The sequence below is a fragment of the Bidens hawaiensis genome, unplaced genomic scaffold (assembly GCF_021521415.1).
Source record: "Bidens hawaiensis isolate Kalapana, Puna unplaced genomic scaffold, B.hawaiensis_p1.1 tig00024513_1, whole genome shotgun sequence".
Classification (NCBI taxonomy): Eukaryota; Viridiplantae; Streptophyta; class Magnoliopsida; order Asterales; family Asteraceae; genus Bidens; species Bidens hawaiensis.
In genome coordinates this window covers 37,644-63,949 of record NW_027493878.1, presented here as the reverse complement: position 1 = coordinate 63,949, position 26,306 = coordinate 37,644, and the positions used below count along the sequence as shown (strand labels likewise).

General features: G+C 34.7%; 2 protein-coding genes and 1 non-coding gene across 4 annotated transcripts; all 3 read left to right on the top strand.

Moving 5' to 3' along the window:
• Positions 1-886: 886 nt before the first annotated feature.
• On the top strand, positions 887-4,079 carry LOC143569512 (uncharacterized). Its single transcript, XM_077055402.1, has 2 exons — positions 887-2,504; positions 3,232-4,079. Exons 1-2 carry the CDS (start codon positions 887-889, stop codon positions 4,077-4,079), a joined length of 2,466 nt encoding a protein of 821 aa, XP_076911517.1.
• Positions 4,080-15,747: 11,668 nt separating this feature from the next.
• LOC143569500 (uncharacterized) lies at positions 15,748-20,381 on the top strand. Of its 2 annotated transcripts, XM_077055388.1 has the most exons (5): positions 15,748-15,931; positions 17,211-17,818; positions 18,012-18,261; positions 19,194-19,592; positions 20,107-20,381. In XM_077055388.1, the coding sequence occupies exons 2-5, from the start codon at positions 17,235-17,237 to the stop codon at positions 20,239-20,241; spliced, it is 1,368 nt and encodes a 455-aa protein (XP_076911503.1). In that variant the 5' UTR covers positions 15,748-15,931; positions 17,211-17,234; the 3' UTR covers positions 20,242-20,381. The 2 variants fall into 2 exon arrangements, with proteins under 2 accessions (XP_076911503.1, XP_076911504.1); XM_077055389.1 differs by lacking the exon at positions 15,748-15,931 and having other exon boundaries at positions 17,196-17,818.
• Positions 20,382-26,004: 5,623 nt separating this feature from the next.
• On the top strand, positions 26,005-26,086 carry TRNAS-AGA (transfer RNA serine (anticodon AGA)). The gene has a single exon. It is a non-coding gene; the product is annotated as a tRNA-Ser (tRNA).
• Positions 26,087-26,306: the final 220 nt, after the last annotated feature.

The following is a 26,306-nucleotide window of genomic DNA, read 5'->3' as shown; positions in this document are numbered from 1 at the left end:
CTCCACCGATGAATATTGTTTCGGCGTTGTGACCCTCTATGACATGTTGTTTTGGAAAAATCGCATAGTTTGTAAAACAATTATTTAAAAAATTAAAATGATGCCTGACATATAAATTTCCAACCAAACGTCTAGGTTTATTTGATCCGTTAAATACTAAAAGTAATAACAAAAGCAATAAATAAGAATTTGTGTTGCTATTATGAATTTCTAATAACGATTGACATATTTTTGTTATGCATTTGTAAATTATAATATGGTTTTATGATACGACAATACCCTAACAAAAAATTTGTATATTTAGTGATAGACAACCAACCTCTAAATATTATTGTCACCATAAAAGAAAATCATATGCCCGTCGTTACATGTAACTCTATCCAACATTGCCATTGTCGGCAAACTATTACGATTTTGCTCTCTTCCATGCCTTCCCTAGTCTCCCTTCTTCCCGTTGTCTCTCTTTGTTCATGTGCCATAATTTCTTCACCCAGATGGCCAAAATTTGATGACATACACAAAACAAATATCAATAAACTTAAAGGTAAAAAAAAGTAAAGAGAACAGAGATTTTATGATCTAATAGTGATCTTGACTCTTTCTTTGTTGGAATTTGATTAAAACTTTCTTCATTATATATCTTTATCCTAGTTTATCTTTTTTATCATTATTTGAATTAGGATACGTTTCCTATTTGTATTAGGATACAATTCCTTTATTTCATTATTGTATATATAGAGATCTAATCTCTTCTATAATAAATAAAAAACACAGAGAATAGTTCTGTTCTTTAAAAGCCATTGATTTTATCATGGCAACAGAGCGATTTACGATCACATTCTAAACCTACCCAACTTCTAAGCCTAATCACAACTTCCTCTAGATCATGGCTGGAGACAAACCAGAATCCAACAAAACCGATAATAATCCCGATCCTAACTCACCGCTCTATATTCACCCCTCAGATTACCCAAAACAACTACACGTAAACGAAACCCTTAATGACCACAACTACAGTGATTGGTCGCAGGAGATGATGAACTTCCTATTCGCCAAAAACAAGGTGGGATTCGTCGACGGAACCCTCAAGAAACCTGAAAAAACCGCAACTGACTACATGCCTTGGATGCGTTGTGACGCTATGATAAAAGGATGGCTCACAACAGCCATCGAAAAAGAAATACGGAGCAGCGTCAAGTTTGCCGGAACCGCATTTGAAATCTTGTCCGATCTTCTTGAAAGATTTGGTAAAGAAAGTGCCCCTAGGGCTTATGAACTGAAGCATGCTTTAACAACAACGCAACAGTTTGGAGCCTCCGTTTCAGCCTACTACACAAAACTCCGAAGCTTGTGGGACGAAATCAAGTCCGTCATGCCCATGCCACCATGCACGTGTGACGGGTGCAACTGTGATATCGGGAAGAAGCTCAATGAATCAAAGGAGAAAGAGAGACTATATGAATTTCTTATGGGTCTAGATAACGAATTTGGTGTCATTAAGACCCAAATTTTGGCTACCAAACCGATCCCGACGTTAAGCAACGCCTATCACCTCGTGGCTGAGGATGAAAGGCAATGGGCTATCTCTCTCGAAAAGAAACCAGTAACAGAGGCAGCGGCTTTCAAAGCTGTTTATCCACAACGACGGGAAAGCAACATTAACAACCGAGACAAGACGATTACCAAAGAGAAGGCTGTGAGCAAAGAAAAGAGAACTGATGTTGTCGATCACTGCACATTTTGCGTGAAGGACGGACACAAAAAAGAGGGTTGTTTCAAACGAATTGGCTACCCTGAGTGGTGGCCCGGTAACAAAGCTAAACGTGATGGATCAAAAGCTGCCTATGTTGAAACTAATGCTAGCCCCATCCCTGGTCTCTCAAAGGAACAATATCAACTGTTCATCAACACTTTTGGAGGGGACAATAATATACAAAAGAACCAGACACCACGTATGGCAAATTTCGCAGGTAAAGGGAACGGGGACGATGACTGGGTGATGGACTCAGGAGCCACTGAGCACATCACCTACGACCCTAGCTTCCTTAAAAACAAAAGCGAAAGTAATTTTGAAGCCCCCGTTATAATAGCCAATGGCACTAAAGTTCCTGTTAAAGGAAGGGGTAATTGCACACTTAAAGGAGGTTCTGAAGTCAAGGACATTCTATTTGTTCCTGATTTTAATTGTAATCTTTTATCCGTTGGGCGATTGGCCAACGATCTGAATTGTGTTGTCTCATTTTTTCCTGATTTTTGTGTAATGCAGAACCTACACACGAGGAGCTTGATTGGTGCGGGTAGACACGAGAAGGGGTTATATCAGATGGGGATGATTAAATATGAAAGAAAGGCAATGGCGATCACTAATAACACTTGGCATAAGAGGTTGGGTCATGCTTCCGCTGAGAAATTCAATGAGATTAGTTTTCTTAAAAACGTTAATTTTAATAAGATGTGTGATTCTTGTTCTAAAGCTAAACATACAAGATCTACTTTTCCAGATAGTATTACAAAAACCGTTGAATGTTTTGATTTATTACATTGTGATATTTGGGGTAGATATCGTTCACCCTCCTTGATGATTATAGTAGGGCGGTATGGTTGTTTCTTTTAAAATTTAAACATGAAGCTAGTGGGCACCTAAGAGATTTATGATGATAAACACACAATTTGGCAAAGGTATTAAAAGAATTAGATGCGACAATGATGGAGAGTTTACATTTAATGAAATGTTGAACTATTACAAAGAAAATGGCATTTTGATCGAGACCACTTGCCCACACACCCCTCAACAGAACGGTGTAGTTAAAAGAAAACACCGACACCTTCTAGAAACGGCGCGAGCACTAAGATTTGAAGCAAACATTCCCAAAATATTTTGGGGCGAGTGTGTTTTGACGGCCACATACATCATCAATAGGTTACCTTCAATGGTAATTGGGAATAAAACCCCTTTCGAACTTCTTTACAACCGAAAACCGGACTATGATTTTATGAAGGTTTTTGGTTGCCTTGCATATTATAGGAACACAAACACTGGCGGTGATAAATTTGAAATGAGAGGAAAACCCAGAGTCTTCTTAGGATATCCACCGGGGACGAAAGGGTATAAAATCTACGACCTTGAAAAGAAAAAAATAATTGTGTCCAGAGACACAAAATTTCATGAAGATCACTTTCCGTTTAAGCATGTTATTACAGATTGCTAACATGATGACATCTTGGAATTAGAGTTTTATTCAATAAATAATGAGAAAAATATTGATCATGGGCTAGTTGAAAACGAGGAAGTTTTAGAAAACCAAGAACTAGAGATTAATAAAACTCAAATCTCATTGAATGAGCCTAATGAGTTGCCTGACACAAATAAGGGTCCACTTAGTGAATCATGTGAAGTAGATCAGCCACTAACGGAGCCTAGTTCGGAAACTACCAACACAGCCCAAGACCCACACGATGAATTAGTTTCATCACAAAACTTGGGCCATGAAACGAGTATAATCCAACAGTTTTATAATGGACAAGAAAGGATTAAGAGACAAAGAATTCAATCAACACGTCTCAGAGACTTCCATGTCAAGCTTCCCCCATCCGTTGATCCCAATCGTCCCGTTACCAATCAAAGTTCCTCCACGGTATACCCTCTCTCTAATTTTGTTTCTTACAATAATTTTTCTACCTCTCATAAGGTTTTCTTGGCGGCCATCGAATCAAATGATGAGCCGAAAAGCTTTAGCCAAGCAATGCAGGATGAAAGATGGAAGACTGCCATGCAAAAAGAAATTCAAGCCCTTGAACAAAATGGGACGTGGACCCTTGAAAATCTACCAGAAGGAAAACGTGCTATAGATTCAAAGTGGGTTTATAAGGTAAAGTACAAGCCTAATGGGGAAGTTGAGCGCTACAAGGCTCGTCTTGTTGCAAAGGGCTTCACACAACAAGAAGGAATCGATTACCATGACACTTTCGCCCCTGTGGCAAAATTGGTCACTGTTAGAACACTTCTAGCCGTGGCGACGAAGAAAAATTGGCAAATTCACAAACTTGATGTGAACAATGCATTTCTTCATGGAATTTAGATGAAGACGTTTACATGAAAATACCACAAGGGTTTTCTAAGGAAGGAGAGACCAAGGTGTGTAAGTTAAGAAAGTCTCTTTACGGGCTTAAACAAGCTTCAAGGAATTGGTACAAAAAGTTTACTATGTCGCTTCTTGAACTCGGTTTTAAGCAATGCAAAGCAGATTACTCTCTTTTCATTCATAAACAGGGAAGTAGTTTTGTGGCAGCATTAATATACGTTGATGATGTAATTATGGTTGGGAACGACAACGATAAGATCAAAATGGTAAAAAAAATACCTCGACAAGCTTTTTAGCATCAAAGATTTAGGGGACCTCAAGTATTTTCTTGGAATAAAAGTTGCTCGTACATCCAAAGGATTAGTATTAAGCCAAAGAAAGTATACCCTTGATATACTCGCCGATTGTGGGTTACAAGGTTGTCGTCCTAGCTCGTTTCCTATGGAGCTGAATGTGAAATTCGATAAAGGTGAATCAGAACCAAAGGTTGACAACAATCAATATCGAAGAATGGTGGGTCGAATGCTCTACCTACAGGCCACTAGACCAGATATCACATATGCTGTTAACATCTTAAGCCAGTTTATTGCTGATCCTAGACAAAATCACTTGGATGCAGTTCATCGTGTGCTTCGCTATCTTAAAGCCACTCCTAGGCAAGGGATTCTTTTACCACGAGACGGAGGATTTGATCTTACAGCCTATTGTGATTCAGATTGGCTTGGTTGTCCGTACACAAGGCGTTCTCGAACAGGATATGCGCTTATTATACACCTATTTCATGGAAAACAAAGAAACAATCAGTTGTTTCGCGGTCATCCGCCGAGGCGGAATACCGTTCCATGGCATCCACAGTTAGCAAAATATTGTGGATACGTTGGCTACTTAAGGAATTAGATGTCCCATTGGACAAACCTACACCATTGTTTTGTGATAATCAGGCGGCTATTCAAATTGCTAACAATCCTGTTTTCCACGAAAGAACTAAGCATGTCGAAATGGATTGTTATTTCGTTCGTGAGCGTGTCGAAAGTAAAGAAGTTAGTGCGTATCACATTGATTCCATGCTTCAAATAGCTGATCTCTTCACCAAAGGATTAGGTGCACCTCAACTGAAATTCCTACTTGGCAAGTTGGGCGTTGTTGATTTACACGTTCCAACTTGAGGGTGAGTGTTGGAATTTAAGTTTTAATATGTATATCTTTATCCTAGTTTATCTTTTTTATCATTATTTGAATTAGGATACGTTTCCTATTTGTAGTAGGATACAATTCCTTTATTTCATTATTATATATATAGAGATATAATCTCTTCTATAATAAATAAAAAACACAGAGAATAGTTATGTTCTTTAAAAGCCATTGATTTTATCATTCTTTATTATTGAATAAAATTTGCACACAAATTAGATAAACCTTAACCATTAATTATACTAAAACTCTTATCTTTAAAAAAACAATACTCACTACAACAAATCAGACCTATCCCGACAATTGTTTCAGAACTTTTCCTGACAACAGGTAGTTGGTATAACTCTAAAATTTCTATCCCGACGATATGTAGTCGGCAAAAGTTTTGTCGTAATAGCTCTGTCCCGAAAAAAAACATAAAATCTTTCCCCACTACATGTCGTCGGGATAAATATCACAGAAAACATTTTTAAGAAAATGCTTTATTCTTTAATACAAAGATAAAAAATGTTTTAAATAAAATATTAAAATCTTGTCCCGACAACATGTCAAAGTAAAAGTAAAAATAACATACAAAGCTTAACCCTTAACGGTTTTACCAAACAAGTGAAAATCCATTCATGCTTCAATTTCTTTTTAAAACGTTTTAAGGTTTAACTTCCAAGTTCCAATACATGGCCCTATATATCTTTCTCCTCTTTAATGTGTTCCCGGGTTTACTTATGGGGAGAAAGGAAAGGAAAGGAAAGGAAAGGAAAGAAAGGTGTTCCAGAGATTCATTTAACAAAAGAAAGGAAATGAAAAGAAAAGAAAGTAGTGTGTTCTAAAGAGTAAAATGGGATGGATAACATTCTTTCAATTTAGAAGGAACTGAAAGGAAAAGGAAGAGAAAGGAAACGAAAGGGTAAAGAAAGAAAAATGATTCTTTTCTTTTCCTTTCTTGAGTTAAACGAACTCGGGAACACAGAATAGTATTTAAAAAAAAAACCTTTGGTCACCCATCCCTCCACCTTTTTCCATACAACCACATCACACTTCTCCTTCCTCCATCTCAATAGCTAACTTTGCACTAGGGGGGTGTTTGGCCTAACTTATATTTTTGTGCTTATGCTTATATCTTTTTGAAGCTTATAGCTTATTTTCTATTATTTGATAAGCTCTTCTTAAGTGTTTGGAGTAGCTTATATTCTACAAGTTGATTATACATCTTAATAAGTTGTTAAATCCATCATTCTTTAATTTGTTTTAGTTATAAGTTGCTTCAATATTACTAATCCATCACCATTTGAAGGCAAATGAGTAATTTACACCCTTAAACAAATAAGCTTATTCAAATAAGCTAAAAAACCATCTTCAAATAAGCTTATTCAAATTAGCTTATATAAGCTTATAAGCATAAGCTAAAAAAGCTAAACCAAACACCAAGTTAAGCTTATTTTATAAAAAAAAAAAAAAAAAGCTAGGCCAAACACCCCCTAGAACTGCTTTCCTCTTCTCACTCATTTTCGTTCAATCTAACTATCGCACCATAACTATTTATTTCTTCTCAATGTTCTTCGTTTTTATTCTTTCGCCTAAGGTTTCTCACTTTCTTGGGTTCACTTGGGTACTCACAAGTCACAAGGGTATATTGGTGGTGGATCACAGCAATAACATATGGAGGTTCATGATGGTAGCAACTAGCAACTGGTGGTTCGTGATGGTAGCAAGTGGTGGTTCATGATAATACTTCACATTGCTGTTATAGCACCCCTAATATTTTGATGCAATTGTTTTTATAATAAAGTTATTCGTTTAACTAAATTGAACTTTATGTACTTAACTTGACTTTTATACTACTTGAAGACTAAAAATTGTGATTAATATCATGGTGGCAAAGCTTGGACTAAGATACAGGGGAGAGAGGGGAGGGAGGGGGCTCAAAATGCATTAAAAAAAATTCACAAACGAGGGACGGGCTCAAATTTTCGATCAGAAACTGTTAAATTTACACTATGTATAAAAAATTTCAGACGAAAACTGGTCAATTTAAACCAATGCGAAAAAACAGGGGGGTGCCACCCCGGCCCTAAGTATATTTCGCCACTAGTTATCGTATAACGAAAACGTAGTATAGTACTTCAGTGAGACTTCAAAGGAAAATTATCAAAGTATACATGTTTGACTACATTTTTTCATTTTTCAAAAAAGACATATTTAACTATTTTCTTTTCTCAAAACGAACATGGTCTTTTATCTTACAAGACCGTAAACATTTCAAACTGAGCCAATTAGAAATCGCTACATCAAACTAAACCTTAACCGGGCCTTTTTTACACTAAAAATCATAAAAAGTAAGATTGTTGTGGCTTATACAAGGGTACAACACAATTAGACGTATACAAGGCCCTTTTTTACATGTCATGTGATCAAAGTTCTTCTCAAGTGTGATTGTTGTGGCATATACAAGGGTACAACACAATTAGACGTTGTTGACAAAAAAAAAACTAACAGGCTATTTCAACTAGTAGGTAAACGCTAATTGCGCAACACTCAATGCATGTGGTTAATAGTTTAAGAGGGCAAATTTGTCACACCCTAAAATCGTTAACTTGGCAACGGAAGACTTAATTTAGTTAATTTGGGTGGTGACAGACGCTGTTCAACCAATCATATTAACCATAAGTTGGACTTTATTAAATATCAGAGTTTTACACGTGTCATACATGCACGATTCTATTTTAAATTACAAGTCCAACTATCATTCATTCAAACGTACAACACCATTTTCCCAAATCCTTCACGAAGCATCCATTTTCTTCATTCACCTGAAAAGTATGTTAAAATAATTTTGTCAACACGAATGTTGGTGAGTTTTTCAATTAATAAAAGAAATCCGGGGTGTAACAGTTCCCGACTTTACTCCCATTTATTCATCATTCTTATCAATGATAAAAAAAAAAATTTCGTTATTCACCATTCTTTTCAATGGTAATATTCATTATTCACCATTCTTTTCAATGAGAATTTAATTTCCACTTTTCCAAACATAGCTATATATTTCTTAAACAAAACGTGTTAGTTGTAAACGAGCAAAGAGTACAACACATGTATGACTATCAATATGATAAACCTGATACATACCAAAATCAAATTATTCCCACCTTTTCAACCAGAGCGACTGGAAGAGTGGGGGGCGTCGCCCCGATAGATCTACCAATATTACCAATATTTTTAGGCCCTTTCTCTCTAGGTTAACGGTTTTTCCTTTCATATAGATCTACCAATATTACCAATATTCCGAACTTAATAAAACTAGTGTTGTTTTTTCCCAAAAACAACTCATCCAAAATTATGGTGTCTATTTGACTTAATTTATCTAAATAATAAACCTCAAATACGGAGATAATATCAACTTTTACAAGCTCATCGGTACATGTGCTTTAACGACCGTGTTCGAAAGTACTAATTTGCATTTTCCCGCTTCGTTATAACTCTGAATTGAGCCATGTTTTCACCTGCGTTCTCGGTTTTCGATCCTCTAAAATATTCAAATGGATTCACCCCTGGAAACTTTCTTGAATGTCGGGTTGAATTTTCACATGTTTAACCGAATTCGTTCGTTTCTCCGTTATTTATCACCGGAATTTCTTTATTCTGTCTCACTTCTCACATGTTTTACAATGTATATAATCCCTTCATTCTTAGGTTAAAATACTATATTTAATATATGGGTCTTAATCTTCACTTAATCCGGCCTAAACATGTCTTAATCTCGTTTATGAAATATAATAATACCTTTTATTTTACCGGGTATCACAAAATTTGTCTTTTACGCACAACCGTCCACTAATTTTTGTGATTATTTAAAAACATGTACAATTTTGTCACATCATCTTTACCCAAGTTTTGGTTCTTTAAAGACTACTTACATATTCACCCGTATATTTATTTTAAATTCATTGTTAAACCAACTCCCCCTCCCTGTCTCCACGATTTCTAAACGATAATTATGTAACTTTTTCATAAACTGATATTCTTTTAAAAAACTCACAAAAAACGAGTATTTTATTTTTCTTAATTCAAGTATACAATTACTATCGTTTTTATTAATTCAATACAAGTTAATATCTTACGCGCTTACCAGTTTCACTGTGCTGACGTATGTTGTGATTAATTATAGATTGAAAAAAACAAACCTTTGATTGATTTATTCATGCTATCGTTCACACTACGGTACGCTATCATCAATAGAAGCTTTAAATTAAAATAATAATATGATATAAATTCGACAACGACCCTCATCTGTCCTCTTTTCATTGTCAGATAATACACCAATCGGTCATATATTTACAAACATCAAACAAAACACAAACACAAACACAACCACTTAGATTCAATCGTTTCTTCATCCCCACCAAGCCACGTAAGTCTCTAGATTACACAAATTATTATTATTATTATTATTTGTTGGTTACGTAAGCGATGCCGTCACACAACTGTTTTTAAGACTTTCAGTTTCATCAAATCTATTGTAATATGTAATATCCAAGACTTTGTTTGTTCTAAGGTAAGAGATTAATTATTTTTTTTAGTTTAATCATATTCATTCATTCATGGGTGTTCTTGATTGATTATTAGTTTTTGAATACTTTCTTGTTGGGCTGTTCACGGCAAGCTCGGCTCAGTTTGAAACTGAGCGAAAATTATGAGCTTTGGCTTGGCTCGGTTTTAAACCAAGCTGATGGCATGGCTCGGTCTTGAAACCGAGCGAGGGTTATGAGCTCGGCTAGGCTCGGTTTTAAACCGAGATGGTTTGGCTCAAGTCCCGATCGATAACTAAACACGAAGTGAACGACTAACCATCATTCATATTAATTAGAAAATATAACTCAAAAAGCTGATTACAACTCTCAGACGCTAACTCGTTTGCACCTCGTGTGTTCTTTTGGTGGGTTGCATCACGTGTGTTTTCTTAATGTCTAACCATAACTCGGTTTATATAGACTAACCTAATTTGTTAGCCAATGCATTACTAATTATAATTACATAATAATTAGAAAACATAACCCAAGTACCCAACTATGACCGATTTGTCATTATGGGTCCCTCCCACTTCACACCTCGGAACGCACCATTCTTATAGAGATAAAGTAGAGATGAAGGCTCTTTGACAGTTCACAAAATTGTGTCTTAGAGTCCGAAATTACGTTATTCACCATTCTTTTCAATGGTAATATTCATTATTCACCATTCTTTTCAATGAGAATTTAATTTCCACTTTTCCAAACATAGCTATATATTTCTTAAACAAAACGTGTTAGTTGTAAACGAGCAAAGAGTACAACACATGTATGACTATCAATATGATAAACCTGATACATACCAAAATCAAATTATTCCCACATTTTCAACCAGAGCGACTGGAAGAGTGGGGGGCGTCGCCCCGATAGATCTACCAATATTACCAATATTTTTAGGCCCTTTCTCTCTAGGTTAACGGTTTTTCCTTTCATAATGACTCATCCTATTTAACACAATTTGTAAAATATATAGGCCTTTCTTTACATATTTTTCCCCCAAAAACATTTATAAATCATTAAAACATTTAAAAGTGGGGATTCACGAGAAAACTCACCTTTGCCTCGGCTCAAATAACATTTAAATGTGATAATATACCAATCAACGTCAAGATCTTATTAATAGTCATCCAAATGATAACCGGATCCCTATGTTTAATATCAAGTATATTAACACATAAATATAGATACAAATGGAATCCTATCATAACTTAATTTATTTATCCTTACGTGTCTATTTTATTATAATTTTAATAACTAAATTATGAACTTTTATTGTTTAGAAAAAATCGTAACTGAATCGAATGTTTTGAAATATCTTATGAATATATTGGAACACTCTAGTTTTAAATAATCGTTATAAAACTAATATATGATTTCGAAACTACACTTGGACGTTATTTAATAAAGGTATATATATTTATTTTAAAATATAATATTCTTTTATTAAAAGACGCGTGTTTGATTTTTTACAAATATATTATTTACCACTCTTTTTAACAAAACATAATATAATCGTTATTATTATTTATACCGAAACGTAATATTCTTAATACAAAAACTTTGTTTTCATATTTTATATAAAAGTTTACATGTTCTAAAAGTATTTATTTATTTATTTACTTTATATTTATTGTGGTCCCAGGCTAAACTATTTCAGTCCAAATATCGTGTGTATAAATATATACTAACGCACGAAATCGTCCAAGTCTCAGTTGTACCATTTTTATCACTCGATGTTATCTAGCGGTTTTCTAAATAATTATTAACAAGATTTTCATTGTCCAGGTTATTTCCGATATCATTTTCAATAACAATTTTTTTATATTAATCTCTCGTTAGCTATCTTTTCCAACACTTAAATATATAAAAGAATTACCTCCTCTTGTACGGTTCGAGTCTAGAAATCTACTCAAAACCCGCATGCAATGTGATCCGGATATACCAACGCGTTCGTTTTTGCGACACGAACGTTTCTCCGGTCTCGTATCGTCCATACGATACCTCAAAACCTACATGCAACTCGTTTTAAGAAACTATGTTCGTTTTATAATCCGACCAGTAACTTACGAAGCTTATAACTCACCATCTAAACTTCTGATCATCGATCCATTCTGTGGAATTAAATATCTATATGTTAGGAAGTTTCACCGAAACTTTCAGCTATATCCAATGGTCAGATCTCCGATAATCTGCATTTCATTAGAGCTGTGTTTTCAAAATCCGCCAGGGAGCTGAACACTAAAACGGGTTTAGAAACCCAGCTTAAGTAGGTCCTGTAACACCCCGACCAAAGGCGGATTATACATCGGGGCGCCACATATTGTTTCATTACTCGTGACACTATTGGGTGTCAATATTTAATAAATATATTCATTCACGCACGCGCAACGTAAACACAAGATAACATAAATCAACATAAATCAATATATTATAAGACAAAATATTCGAACAATAATAACTTGTCTTGATACATTTTAATCTAGGTCCAAAAGTAAAAAAACGTCCTACGTGTCCACAAGCTCCAAAAGTAGCTACAGCAAACCTGAACATGTGTTAAAATAAAACGTCAAACACTTGCGTGTTGGTGAGAAATCAAGTTTAATACAATACATAGATAACAATAAATCTGCGCGCAACATGTGTATGTCTGGTTTTCAACAAGGGTGTAATCTGATCGGGACCAACTCTAAGATTCATAGACTGCCAGTGCTCACAATTGAGCTCACAAACAAGAAAGACTGTGCAAGTGTAAACAAAAGAGAAAATCATAAACGATTGTTCTCCCGTGTTCATCTAATGGTACCATGAGAACTGCGGAATAGACCGACAAGACGGTTAATGACACATACAAATAAACAGCCAAGTCTACGTCCTCAACACATGGGATACTGCGCGACTAAAGTTCATAAACAAGTTTAAGACTCTAAGTTTGTATGAACACATGAACATCCCAAAACATTAAAAATAAAAAGGGATTAGGTACGAGATTACTCACTTGACAAACGATGCGGTGTAAGATAAAGCAAGAACCAACTTTAAACAAGCACAAGTTAACCTATAAATAAGATTATTGTTTTAATGATTGGTTTTAAGTCTTGATTTTAAGTTAGCATAATTAATAAGTAAATTATTATATATAATATATATTACCGGAAAAGCAGGGCAGAACAGGGAGGAAGACGGAGGCAGAGAGGGAGGCGGCAGAGAGAGCAAGGAGGAGGTTAAATTAAGTGTTTGTGTGTGATGTGTTAGAAAGAAAATAAGATTATTATTTATAGAGAAACCCTAGGGAACACAATCCCTAGAAAAGGGGAAAAGATCTCAAAAAGCAAAAGATTCCAAAAGCAAAAGATATCAAAAGATATGGCAGCTGCAGGGGGCAAAGGAAAAGCTGACAGGTAACAGTAAACAGGCATGGGAGGGTCAGATAAAGGTACTGGTCAAGCATGGAAAAGCAGATCTCAAAAGATAATGTCAGTCACTTTTTCTGTCAACCAATGGGGTTGGTGCGCATGCTGCGCCGAAAGTAACTTTTCAGACATAAGATAGGTCAGGTCAACAGCACAGAAGATAAGACATCACAAAAGCAAACGGCTAGATTAAACAGAAGAAAACTCAAAGGGGTTTAGCGCGAGAAGGCTCGAGCGCACGCGCGAGGGCGAAGGCTGACAGAACAAACCTTAGCGCGCCGCGGGAAGAACTATTATCCTTAGCGCGCCGCGGGAAGAATTATTATCCTTAGCGCGCCGCGGGAAGAACTTCCGTTCTTAGCGCGCTACGAGAAGAACTACAATTCTTAGCGCGTCGCGGGAAGAACTACCGTTCTTAGCGCGCTGCGAGAAGAACTACAATTCTTAGCGCGCTGCGAGAACAGTTCGCCTCGCGTATCGCAGGAACAACTGGTCATCACGCAGGCTTCCTTGTAAGGAGTCTGGCGCGTGGAGCTGCGCTGACAACCTTAGGCGGGAAGAAACAAAGGACACAAAAAAAAAAGAGAAGGGGTTCAAGGCTTAAGGGCGGGACGGCGACAAGAGAGAAAAGAAGGCGGAGAGAAGAAGAGGGACGGGACGGCGGGAAGGAAAAGAGAGGAAGAGGCGGAAAGGAAAATATTATTATTAAAAATAAAGTATAAGTATAAATAAATATTAAATCATAAAAGAAAGAGATCGGATCGGAGAAACGGGTACCTGGGTCGGGTCGGATCGGGTCAGATGTCACAGGTCCGATCCTCATCTTCACCGTTCAAAATGATTATCTATGGGTTATGAACCCTCTATAAAAATATCAAGATGATCGGACCGTTAGATCTTTAGTTATAGACCGATCTTTGCGGACATGCAAAACTATTACAATCTGTCCAGATTTTAAAACGAGTTTTTAACAAACTTAAACTCAGATTTAGGACAAACGGAGCTTACCATCGCGTTCGGGACGTCGAAAAATGGTTCCGGGTAGAAGACGGACTTCGGTCGCCACCGGACCACCGTGTCGGACCTCCGCCGGCCGCCGCGAACCACCGCCGGCCACCTTGCCGGATTCCTGTAGCTTCTCTCTAAAATGCAGATTTATGAACTTAAATTGGGTGTAAAGTGGGGGTAACCCTCCTTATATAGGCGCCGGATTTAAACGAGTTTTTCGATCGTGTTTCGGTTTCTCGCTCCAACGAACCCGCTACTTCGAGTGGCGTTCTATTTTCCAAATACAATTCGTCAAAATACTTATTCTTATTCGGTTCTCCACTTAAATTTTTCTCGTTGACTTATTATTCCCGTTAATAAGTTATTGACGATCGTTACCCCGGTGTCGGTTTCGTGTTATTCCGAACTTAATAAAACTAGTGTTGTTTTTTCCCAAAAACAACTCATCCAAAATTATGGTGTCTATTTGACTTAATTTATCTAAATAATAAACCTCAAATACGGAGATAATATCAACTTTTACAAGCTCATCGGTACATGTGCTTTAACGACCGTGTTCGAAAGTACTAATTTGCATTTTCCCGCTTCGTTATAACTCTGAATTGAGCCATGTTTTCACCTGCGTTCTCGGTTTTCGATCCTCTAAAATATTCAAATGGATTCACCCCTGGAAACTTTCTTGAATGTCGGGTTGAATTTTCACATGTTTAACCGAATTCGTTCGTTTCTCCGTTATTTATCACCGGAATTTCTTTATTCTGTCTCACTTCTCACATGTTTTACAATGTATATAATCCCTTCATTCTTAGGTTAAAATACTATATTTAATATATGGGTCTTAATCTTCACTTAATCCGGCCTAAACATGTCTTAATCTCGTTTATGAAATATAATAATACCTTTTATTTTACCGGGTATCACAAAATTTGTCTTTTACGCACAATCGTCCACTAATTTTTGTGATTATTTAAAAACATGTACAATTTTGTCACATCATCTTTACCCAAGTTTTGGTTCTTTAAAGACTACTTACATATTCACCCGTATATTTATTTTAAATTCATTGTTAAACCAACTCCCCCTCCCTGTCTCCACGATTTCTAAACGATAATTATGTAACTTTTTCATAAACTGATATTCTTTTAAAAAACTCACAAAAAACGATTATTTTATTTTTCTTAATTCAAGTATACAATTACTATCGTTTTTATTAATTCAATACAAGTTAATATCTTACGCGCTTACCAGTTTCCATGTTCCACACTGTGCTGACGTATGTTGTGATTAATTATAGATTGAAAAAAACAAACCTTTGATTGATTTATTCATGCTATCGTTCACACTACGGTACGCTATCATCAATAGAAGCTTTAAATTAAAATAATAATATGATATAAATTCGACAACGACCCTCATCTGTCCTCTTTTCATTGTCAGATAATACACCAATCGGTCATATATTTACAAACATCAAACAAAACACAAACACAAACACAACCACTTAGATTAAATCGTTTCTTCATCCCCACCAAGCCACGTAAGTCTCTAGATTACACAAATTATTATTATTATTATTTGTTGGTTACGTAAGCGATGCCGTCACACAACTGTTTTTAAGACTTTCAGTTTCATCAAATCTATTGTAATATGTAATATCCAAGACTTTGTTTGTTCTAAGGTAAGAGATTAATTATTTTTTTTAGTTTAATCATATTCATTCATTCATGGGTGTTCTTGATTGATTATTAGTTTTTGAATACTTTCTTGTTGGGCTGTTCACGGCAAGCTCGGCTCAGTTTGAAACTGAGCGAAAATTATGAGCTTTGGCTTGGCTCGGTTTTAAACCAAGCTGATGGCATGGCTCGGTCTTGAAACCGAGCGAGGGTTATGAGCTCGGCTAGGCTCGGTTTTAAACCGAGATGGTTTGGCTCAAGTCCCGATCGATAACTAAACACGAAGTGAACGACTAACCATCATTCATATTAATTAGAAAATATAACTCAAAAAGCTGATTACAACTCTCAGACGCTAACTCGTTTGCACCTCGTGTGTTCTTTTGGTGGGTTGCATCACGTGTGTTTTCTTAATGTCTAACCATAACTCGGTTTATATAGACTAACCTAATTTGTTAGCCAATGCATTACTAATTATAATTACATAATAATTAGAAAACATAACCCAAGTACCCAACTATGACCGACTTGTCATTATGGGTCCCTCCCACTTCACACCTCGGAACGCACCATTCTTATAGAGATAAAGTAGAGATGAAGGCGCTTTGACAGTTCACAAAATTGTGTCTTAGAGTCCGAAATTACGTCCAACATTGGCTCGGTTTAAAAAAGAGTTTTATTAAAAAAAATATTAAAATGAAATAGGTTTTCGGTATATTGCAATATGACTTGTTCTTACAAGATGCTTTTAATATTGTTCCTTGGTGACTTCAATTCAAGAAATAGTGAATTGTTGGACGTAATTCCCACTCTAACATAAGATGGTGTCGGGTTGGGTTGATGGGCCGGTTTTGAGTTATGGAATTGGGTTAATTAATCGAATCAGTTATGGAACTGTTAAATGAGTTGTATTTGATTTATGAATTATGATAGTTAATTAGATTAGTAGATAAACATAATAAGGACTTTGAGTTCATCTGTAATTGTACGGAGTCATGGTATATATATATAAATTGATTAAAGTTATGATTATTGTTAAGAGTTTGAAATCAGTTTTAAAGTTATATTTTTCCGGTTCATAAGACTGAGAGTTATTCAATCCAAACTCATCACGTGTTTTGATGAACCACTAAGTTTTAATTTTAGTATTTTAGTTACTGTTATGATAATCTTGAAGCATTAGTTTTCAATTAGTTGTTTGTTTAATCTACCTAATATGCAATACCAAATCATGTGTTGTTTTGGTATAACCAAAGTTTAAGTATTTATATTTTTTTTTTTCAGATTAATTGACATCAAGGATTAAAGATGTCACATGTTATTCAAAGTGTGGTGTTCATATTAGCTATCGCGATATTATCAACGTGCACTCAAAATTCAGAAGCTCGTGTAACAATCGATGAAAACGGGTTAAAATCCATGGTGTATCTATCACCCAAAATAACCCAACATCCGGGTTCGGTTTCAAACAAGTTCTACCACGACATCGAGTTTCCAAAAGGTCATATCGCGTTAAAAAGTTTCAATGCTGAAGTTGTTGATGAAGCAGGGAACCCTGTTCCGCTTCAAGATACTTATCTCCATCACTGGGTTGCCGTACGATACTATGAACGAATAGGCGTTGACGATAAAAAATATAGTAGTAATCTCGGGTTTCACAATTCAGATTTCATCATTGCTGGGAATGATGGAGTATGCAATAATGGTCTTACTCAGTTTTTTGGATTGGGATCCGAAACACGAAAAACGTCCACGCGTGTGCCTGATCCGTATGGGATTGAAGTTGGTAATCCGCTTGAAGTTCCTGCAGGTTATGAAGAGAAATGGTTGTTTAATATCCATGCTATCGACACTCGAGGTGCAGTAGATCCAATGGGGTGTACCGAATGCAGGTATCATGTAATTAAAATCATTTTTTTTGTTTATTGCATGCAGAGCTGTCTCCGAGAATCCTGAAAATAATCTAAAGCCTCGGAGCGAGTAGAAATGGGCCCCTTTATTTAAATATATATAAAAAAAATTAAAATATATAATATTTTTTTAAGAAAACTAAAACATAAAGGGTTTTATATAATTTTCATGCAGATGCAAGTTATATAATGTGACAATTGATGAATACGGACGACAAATGGATCCAAGTTACGCGGGAGGGTTGTTTTGTTGCTATGATGGAGTACAATGCAAAGTGAAAAATGGGGTTGAAAGTGTCCAAAGAAGCCTTTACTTGAGGTACACGGTTAAGTGGGTCGATTGGAGCGACGCCATTGTACCCGTTAAAATCTTCATATTTGATGTGACTGATACTTGGGAAAAAACAGGAATCCATGATTGTCTTGTAAGTTAGCTTGGAACTCATCTTTTGACTTAATAGATAGTGATCATCTTTTGACATTAGACTTACAAAAGTCAACTCTTTTAGTAAAATCTTGTGATCTTTTGTTATCTTGGTAAAATACTTAATAGTCTTTTTAGTAAAAAATTGAAGCTTTTTGTCATCTGATTCATCTGGTAAACAATTTATCATCTTTTTAGTAAAAATCTGAAATTTTTTGTTATCATGGTAGATAATTATCATCTTGTAAGTAAAAAATTGAAGCTTTTTGTTATCTCTTGGTAGATAATTATCATCTTGTAAGTAAAAAAATTGAAGCTTTTTGTTATCTTCGTAAATAAATATCATCTTTTTAGTACAAAAAATTAAAGTTTTTTGTTATCTTGGTAAATAATTATCATCCTATAAGTAAAGAATTGAAGCCTTTTGTTATCTTGGTAGATAATTATCGTCCTGTAAGTAAAAAAATTGAAGCTTTTTGTTATCTTGGTAGTTGGTAGATAATTATCATCTTTTTAGTAAAAATTTGAAGTTTTTTTGTTATCATGGTAGATAATTATCATCTTTTTAATACAAAAAATGAAGCTTTTTGTTATCTTGGTAGATAATTATCATCCTGTAAGAAATTTTTTTTTTGTTATCTTGGTAAATAAATATCATATTTTTTGTACAATAAGTTGAAGCTTTTTGTTATCTTGGTAAATAAATATCATCTTTTTAGAAAAAAAAAAATTGAAGCTTTTTGTTATCTTGGTAAATTAATATTATTTTTTTAGTAGAAAATTGAAGCCTTTTGCTATGTTGGTAAATAACTATCATCTTTTTAGTAAAAAAAATGAATCTTTTTGTTTTCTTAGTAAACAATTATCATTTTTGTAGTAAAAAGTTGAAGCCCTTTTGTTATCTTGGTAAATAATTTAACTGTCAACGTACAGATCGAGTACGATATTGAAAAATCTACCACTGGAATTGCTACTAATGACTACACCAGCAGCAGAAGGTCAAGTGTGAAGTTCCCAATTGCCGGTGATGTTGTTTACGGTGTTGCACACCAGCATAGTGGCGGTATAGGTTCTGCTCTATATGGAGAGGATGGACGAGTAGTTTGCTCGTCTAAACCTATATATGGAAAAGGAAACGATGCAGGGGACGAAGCTGGTTACATTGTAGGAATGTCCACTTGTTATCCTAAACCGGGGTCCGTGAAGATAGCTAAAGGCGAAGTTTTAACTTTGGAGTCTAACTACAGCACGGTAAAGAGTCATACCGGAGTTATGGGACTGTTCTATATTCTTGTTGCCGAGTCTTCTTTAGAATTAAATCATTCGGTTCAAGTAAGATTTCAATCTATACCATTTATATATGAGTAACCTGCGGTTTTCGTCCACGTGGTTTGTCCAAATCTGTGGTTTTATTCCAATAGTTTCAAATTTACGATTTTCATCCCTGTGGTTTCATTACACTTGCAGTGAAACCCGAATTCACTAACCTCGTTAAGTCTGGTCGTTAAACTCAGCAGAGTGAGGGACAGTTTTGTTCTTTTTCTCCCCAAATAAACCTCTGTCCTAATCCGCAAGCCCACTCACGTGAGGGGCGGGGGTGTATTTGGGAAAAAAGGACAAAATTGCCCTCACGTGAAGGGCACACTGATGGATTAGACTTAACGAGATTAGTGAATTCGGGTTTAATTGCAAGTTAAATGAAACCACGGGGACGAAAATCGCAAATTTAAAACTACTGGACTAAAACTGCAGATTTAGACAACCCACAGTGACGAAAACTGCAGTTCACTCTTTATATATTATTCGAATGTTACACTAAGTTAAATTTTTATTATTTGGTTTTTAGGTGTATGAAGATTTGAAAGTGCTAATCTTCTCTTGGGGTTTAGCTGTTTTCGGATTGGCAATATGTGCGGCTGTTTTAGTCGCTTATCAAAGAAGGAAACGAAGCGAAGATGGTTACCAATCCATTGCAGCTTGAGCGGCTACTTTTTCTTATATGCGATAATGGGATTAGTTGGTAAAACTATAAGTTTTATGAACATGATCTGTGAAAAATATAAGGATGTGTTACTACAAAATAATGTCACTTAGGCCGAGTTATCGCTTGGTTGGTTGAGTAACTATATGAAGCTATTGTTAATATTGTGATCCATGTAAATTTTGAATAAGCAGAGTCTGTATAATAAGTTATTAGTCTGTGTAAGGTAAGTTATATGGTTTACTACTATACTACATGTTTGTCACATGTGTTGGCAACTTGGCATGTTGCTATATTTTAATGAGTTTTATTTCTACATGCCATTTAATATTGGGCTTGGGCCATTAAAAAGGGCTTCACAATTGGGCCCGGAGAGGAGTCCTTGCACTGGTCAAAACAATTTGTGATTTTATAAAGCATAAAAAGTGGACTTTTGTTTTATTCTTTGTTTGGAAAATAGGAGAAAAAGAAAAGCTTAAATGGTTTCTAACATAATATAAACCTGTATTGGTGTCTCAATTATTTGTCATTTGGAATAGTAGATCCTAGCATTGTTGCATACTAAATATAAGTGATTATTTGCTGAGTTAGACAATTTACACATGTTTCACTATTACAAATGATGGAACCACTGTAAAACATACCTAATCTGTCATTTCAACATCGGAACCATTACAGTATTGTCCCTTGAGCATCTTACTTGACTTTGCACCGTTCATGATCCCCGTCATTTGAAATGACGGAATGTGTTTCATGTTGGTTCCTTTATTTGAAATAGTAGAACGCAACGGAATTGTTCAACTCACTAGACAAACACTGACATAGTCTACAACAATGTTAGTATTTGTCATTTCAAATGACGGATCGCCTAGACACAAAACATTTCATCTATTTCTTATAAACCAATGAAGCATGAAAAGAGGTACTGTTGGTACTTAACACGTTTATTAAGTTTTTAATAAACGGATAAAATTTATAAAAAAAAAGATTTATATATGATATGTTATTTCACTATTTCCTAAAGTTTTTTGTTTTCTCCTATAACTCAGTATATAATTATTGTTTATAAATTATAAATAAATGCAATCAATCATAGGTTTCTATAAAAAGAAAAGTAAACCGACCAAGCAAAAATCCCGTCAAAGTGCTCCATTGAAAGGAAATGACGATAAGGTGGCCTATAATAATACTATAGTTTAATCATGACTCAATATCGAGTAGTGTTTACATCGAAATGGAAGGCAAACTGGTAACAAGCTGTGTCGTTAGTCCTTCCTGAATGGCAAAACTAATCATTTTAAATTATATTTATAGATCTTGGGGTAATAACATTACTATTTATGATCCATGACCCACTGAGCATGACCAAGTAGCTCCGTAGTCTCAAGCACAGACAAACCAAAAGTAGGGTTGTCAATTTATGACACAGACATGTTAACACGACACGGTACGAGTTTTAATAGGTTTGGGTTTGAGTTAACATGTTTCATGTCTTAAACATGTCCACCTATTTAAAACATGTTTAAATTTGTGTCCTAGCAGGTTAATGACTTGTTAACCTGTTAGTAACCTGTGCAGATTTTTAATTTAGAAAAATAAATAAATAAATATACACTCCTAAAGTCTTAAACCTAAAGTCATACTTGGATACAACATTTTTCTCATGTACGTCAGAACCCAATATTATTTTTTTAATGGATGTTATGATATGCTTTTATGGTTTTCTGTTTCAAGTATGTGATGAATTTTTTGTTTTTTGTTTCAAATTTGTTATGGATTATGTATTAACTAAGACTTTAATGCTTGTTTTGAAAAATTTTGTTTCATTACACATGTATTATTCGTTGTGTCTTTAAACAACTCTCTTAACATGTTAAACTGTTAGTAAACATGTTCGTGTTTGAGAAATTTGACACGATTAGTTATCGTGTCGTGGTCATGTTTAGTACCACAAATCATCGTGTCTTATCATGGCATGGCTGACAAGTTAGGACAGCCCTAACCAAAAGTATCAAACGCAAAAGGTCTAAACACGTGTTGGTTATTAAGACGCGCTTTCTCGTGTTTAGCTTTAAAATGTGATAGTAAAGCATTGATCAAATTTTGTATTTGTTCTTTATGCAATGTATGCTCTTAGAATAAATAAGTATAAATAAGGTAAGCATATGCATACTAGCAAGTAGCTATGTAGGTGTATCTTTGGTGTAAACAACTTTCTCAATCATATAACCCATCAAAAACCCGAAAGGGCAAAGGACATGTGATTTTTTAATAAATCATCAACATTATAATATTTTCAAATAAAAAGGATAACAAGAATGTTTTGTTATCTTTAAATATTTTTATTATAACCTCAAAGTACTAAAGCCGGTTTGGACTTGGCCTCTTAGGAAATTGTTGGCCCATAAGAAAAGGTTGGTTAAGACTTAAGAGCTCTTAAGATCATATGTTAACCTTTAGTGGCAACTTTTGTCTTTAGATAATGACTATAGTTTAAAGGAAAAGAGGTTAAGTCCGCGAATTATTATAACATATTAGACGAATTCTGCATCGATCGTGATCATTAATATGAGAAATGTGTTCATACTTCATACATAATACGTCATGTTTGATCTTAAATACCCTAAATACCCTCGATACATTTTGAGTGATTTTTATATGGATAAGAAAAGCTTTGTAGAGTTAAGTGCGTAGTATATGAGTAGTAGTATACCATCAATACATTTTGAGTGTTTTTGATACGGACAAGATAAGCTTTGCAGTTAAGTGCATAGTACATAAGTAGTAGTATAGGGATGAATCCGAGAAGTCTCACCCACTTGGTTAAGACAATTGTTAGACAAAACCAATAATATTGGTTGCGTGAGAGGTCAGATGCTATGGTTATTGATTAAGCTTCGGAGTTAAGTGCGTAGTTTATAAGTGGAAGTAGTATGGGGATGAATCCGAGAAGTCTCGCCCACTTAGTTAAAACAAAGTCATAAGTTCCCATTAGACAAAACCAATAATATTGTTGGTTGTGTAAGATGTAGATCAGTAGATGTTATGATTATCAATTATCATACAACACCATTCAGTTAATATCAAAGGATATAACTAGTTATTTTATTTATTAATTTGGAGCATACATGATCTTTGACTCAATAATATATGTTTTTGAAACTATTTGTGTACACATTTCTTTTCAAAAGGTTCACCCTAGCCACTTTACTTGATTTCCACCTTGTGCTTCATGTGTTGGTTTTTCTTTTTTTTCTTTTTCTTTTCATTTCAATTCTTTTATTTTCTTTTGCTTAACCATCAAGGCTCTTTGCTACCTTTTGTTTCCATCAATTTACACTTCATGAAATGTTATAGTCAGGTTGGTTTGATGTTCTGACCTTGGGCATTAAAAGATAATACTATAAAACATCTCTGAATCGTAAATACGAAGTGTAAAGTCATCATGACAGTGTTCTTTCCATATTCAAGTCGCTTGTAACATGCCCAAAACTTATTGTAGTTTGAAAATCAACTTTTCAAGATTACTATGCAAACAATTGAAACACATAAAAAATGTATGTAGCAAGATCTATGAAATTTCAAAACAAGAAGTTCAATTAGAGTTGTAGGGGGGAACATAGCTATGATTTCACATGGAATGACACCAATACATCATCAACCATAGAAACCTAAAGAAAAACAACACACCAAATTACAACTCGACCACGATAATGATGACATCAACTCAAATCCCACTCGACTCATAACATACACAACAAAGACAACAGAAAATGAAACACAAAGACAAAACAATTACAAGTAAATTTCTGGAAGAAAGGCGTCACCTTCCCTTTGCCTGAATGACTTGCCTCTTACTATTATCCCCCGTTTTCCCTAATCCATTCGATTATACAAAAATCAAATAAAAAAGGGTATTGTTTATCATATTATGCATGTGAAGAATGATCTCTTATCATAACCATCATTATCATCATCTTCTTCTTCTTCTTTCGCCACATCTTTGATTCGATGATGGTTGATGGGTTATCTCATTTCTCCATTGAGATGTATACATATATATAACGCGATTTTCGACATAGTTAGTCATCTAGTTAAAAGGAGAAAGAGACCTAGGTCGATAATGGAATTTTCCTAATGGTCCCCCTTGTCTTTATTCTCAAAATTTCCTAGCTAATGGCCCCCTGTTGTCTTTATGCTCAAATTTAGTCATATAATGATGCACCACTAAAGATTTATATATCTTATCTTTTACCTCTTTTGGGTCTCAAAAAGCTATAATATTTGTAGAGAGATCTAGAGAATGATCTTAGAGCAAATCTAGAATGAATCTACTAACAGTAAAGAACGAGTTAGGCTAAACGTACACCCCTGTCTCTCTTACTTAAGCTTTCATTCCCTAACATTTTTAAACACATTAGTTACTTTAACATTTTCTATTATATTTTCTATAATAGATGAATGGGAAAGTAGTTTAAAGTGGTTATTAATTGTTAGCAACAAAATGTAGGAGAATAATAAAAGGTGATACAGATGTGTAAGTAGTTAGGACCACCCAACTCATCATATTCAAGAATCCTAAAGGAGGAATCTTGATGTGTGTCTTAAACAACTAATTAGTGGGGTGGCAACCTTTTATTGACTTAAAACATATTATAATTATAATTTTCCATTAATTTACCATTAATACCGTTTTATGTTTCAAAAATCAAGAATCCAAATGGAATAATCTTGATATACACTAGCTAATGTGAAAAAAGTTGCATCACCATCACTACAACTTTTTTATTTTTGGAAAGAAAACATTAATCATTTTGACTCACTCTTTCATTACTTTATGTGGAGGTAAAGTGTGTGAGTAAGAAAGAACTGAGATTTAGGCATGATGAAGAAAGTGATAAAAACCTAAGGCTTATCCACTTCATGGACACGTCACAATTTGTTGGCAAAGATGGATTAGATGACTTTATTGGATAAGCTTGTACTCACCCTTTACAAAAGGCTTGTAGAGGAGTGAGTCATTTTTTTCCATAAATATTAAATGTACATGTGTTTAATAATAGAGAAGTTGATTCACAGTCAAATATTTTGACGAATTGTAACACTATATCTATATTTTATTATATATAAGTTTAAATATTGCAATTGAATAACTAAGTAGCAAAAGATGGAAACTACAAAATATATACATCACAGCCCACATTAATAGTAGAGTTTGAACCTTCAACCTTTTAGTTATGAGACACACATCTATTTGAACCAAGATTTTTTTGTTTTCTTTTAATTTCTATAATGTATTTATTGTTAGTGTTTTTTAACATGTTGATACTTGATATACAATGTGATTGTCGACGTAGGTTTAAATCTTCAACCTTTTGGTTATGAGACACTGATGGATGTCCCCTTGATGATATCTTTAATTTCAATGACAATGTGATGTATTTATTTTTTTGTGTTTTTTAAAATGTTGATATACACTCTAAGCTGAATACGAGTCACACAAACATCTATATAAGTCTCTTTACCGGATAATTTATGTTTTTAATCCACGTTAAACTTTATATATATCATAATAACTTAGATGAAAATCAGATACGTTAAAAATAAACAACTCTTTGTGTGTGTATTCAAGATGTTATAAAGATACCATAAATCATTTTTACTTCAAATAAATAACGCTATTATTTTCTAATACAAATACTAATCATTTTATTCAAACAATAATATGATCTTGACTTATTCTTTTCAAATAATAACAAAAATGTGGATGTGCCGGAGTGGTTATCGGGCATGACTAGAAATCATGTGGGCTTTGCCCGCGCAGGTTCGAATCTTGCCGTCCACGTTTCCTTTCATTTTTATTTTTTATTCGACATTTTATGAGATCCAGTTTTTCTTGCTTGGGCTTCCAGTCCTTATTATTTGGGCCTTTGCTTGGTTAAAGGCTTAAAGCTTTAGCCTAATAAGGCTGCATCCTCAATAGAGCCTATGGTACACATCCTACCCGATTTTTTAACCGGTTAGAACCCGATCCAAAAAAGAACCGATTTACCCGGGGGTTAGAA

Coding starts and splice junctions, on each gene's coding strand:
- LOC143569512 (XM_077055402.1), top strand. CDS start 887: ATGGCTGGAGACAAACCAGAATCCAACAAAACCGATAATAATCCCGAT. Junction 2,505..3,231: donor AAGATCTACTTTTCCAGATA/GTATTACAAAAA, acceptor TCTTGGAATTAG/AGTTTTATTCAATAAATAAT.
- LOC143569500 (XM_077055388.1), top strand. CDS start 17,235: ATGTCACATGTTATTCAAAGTGTGGTGTTCATATTAGCTATCGCGATA. Junction 18,262..19,193: donor CAGGAATCCATGATTGTCTT/GTAAGTTAGCTT, acceptor GTCAACGTACAG/ATCGAGTACGATATTGAAAA. Junction 19,593..20,106: donor AATTAAATCATTCGGTTCAA/GTAAGATTTCAA, acceptor TTTGGTTTTTAG/GTGTATGAAGATTTGAAAGT.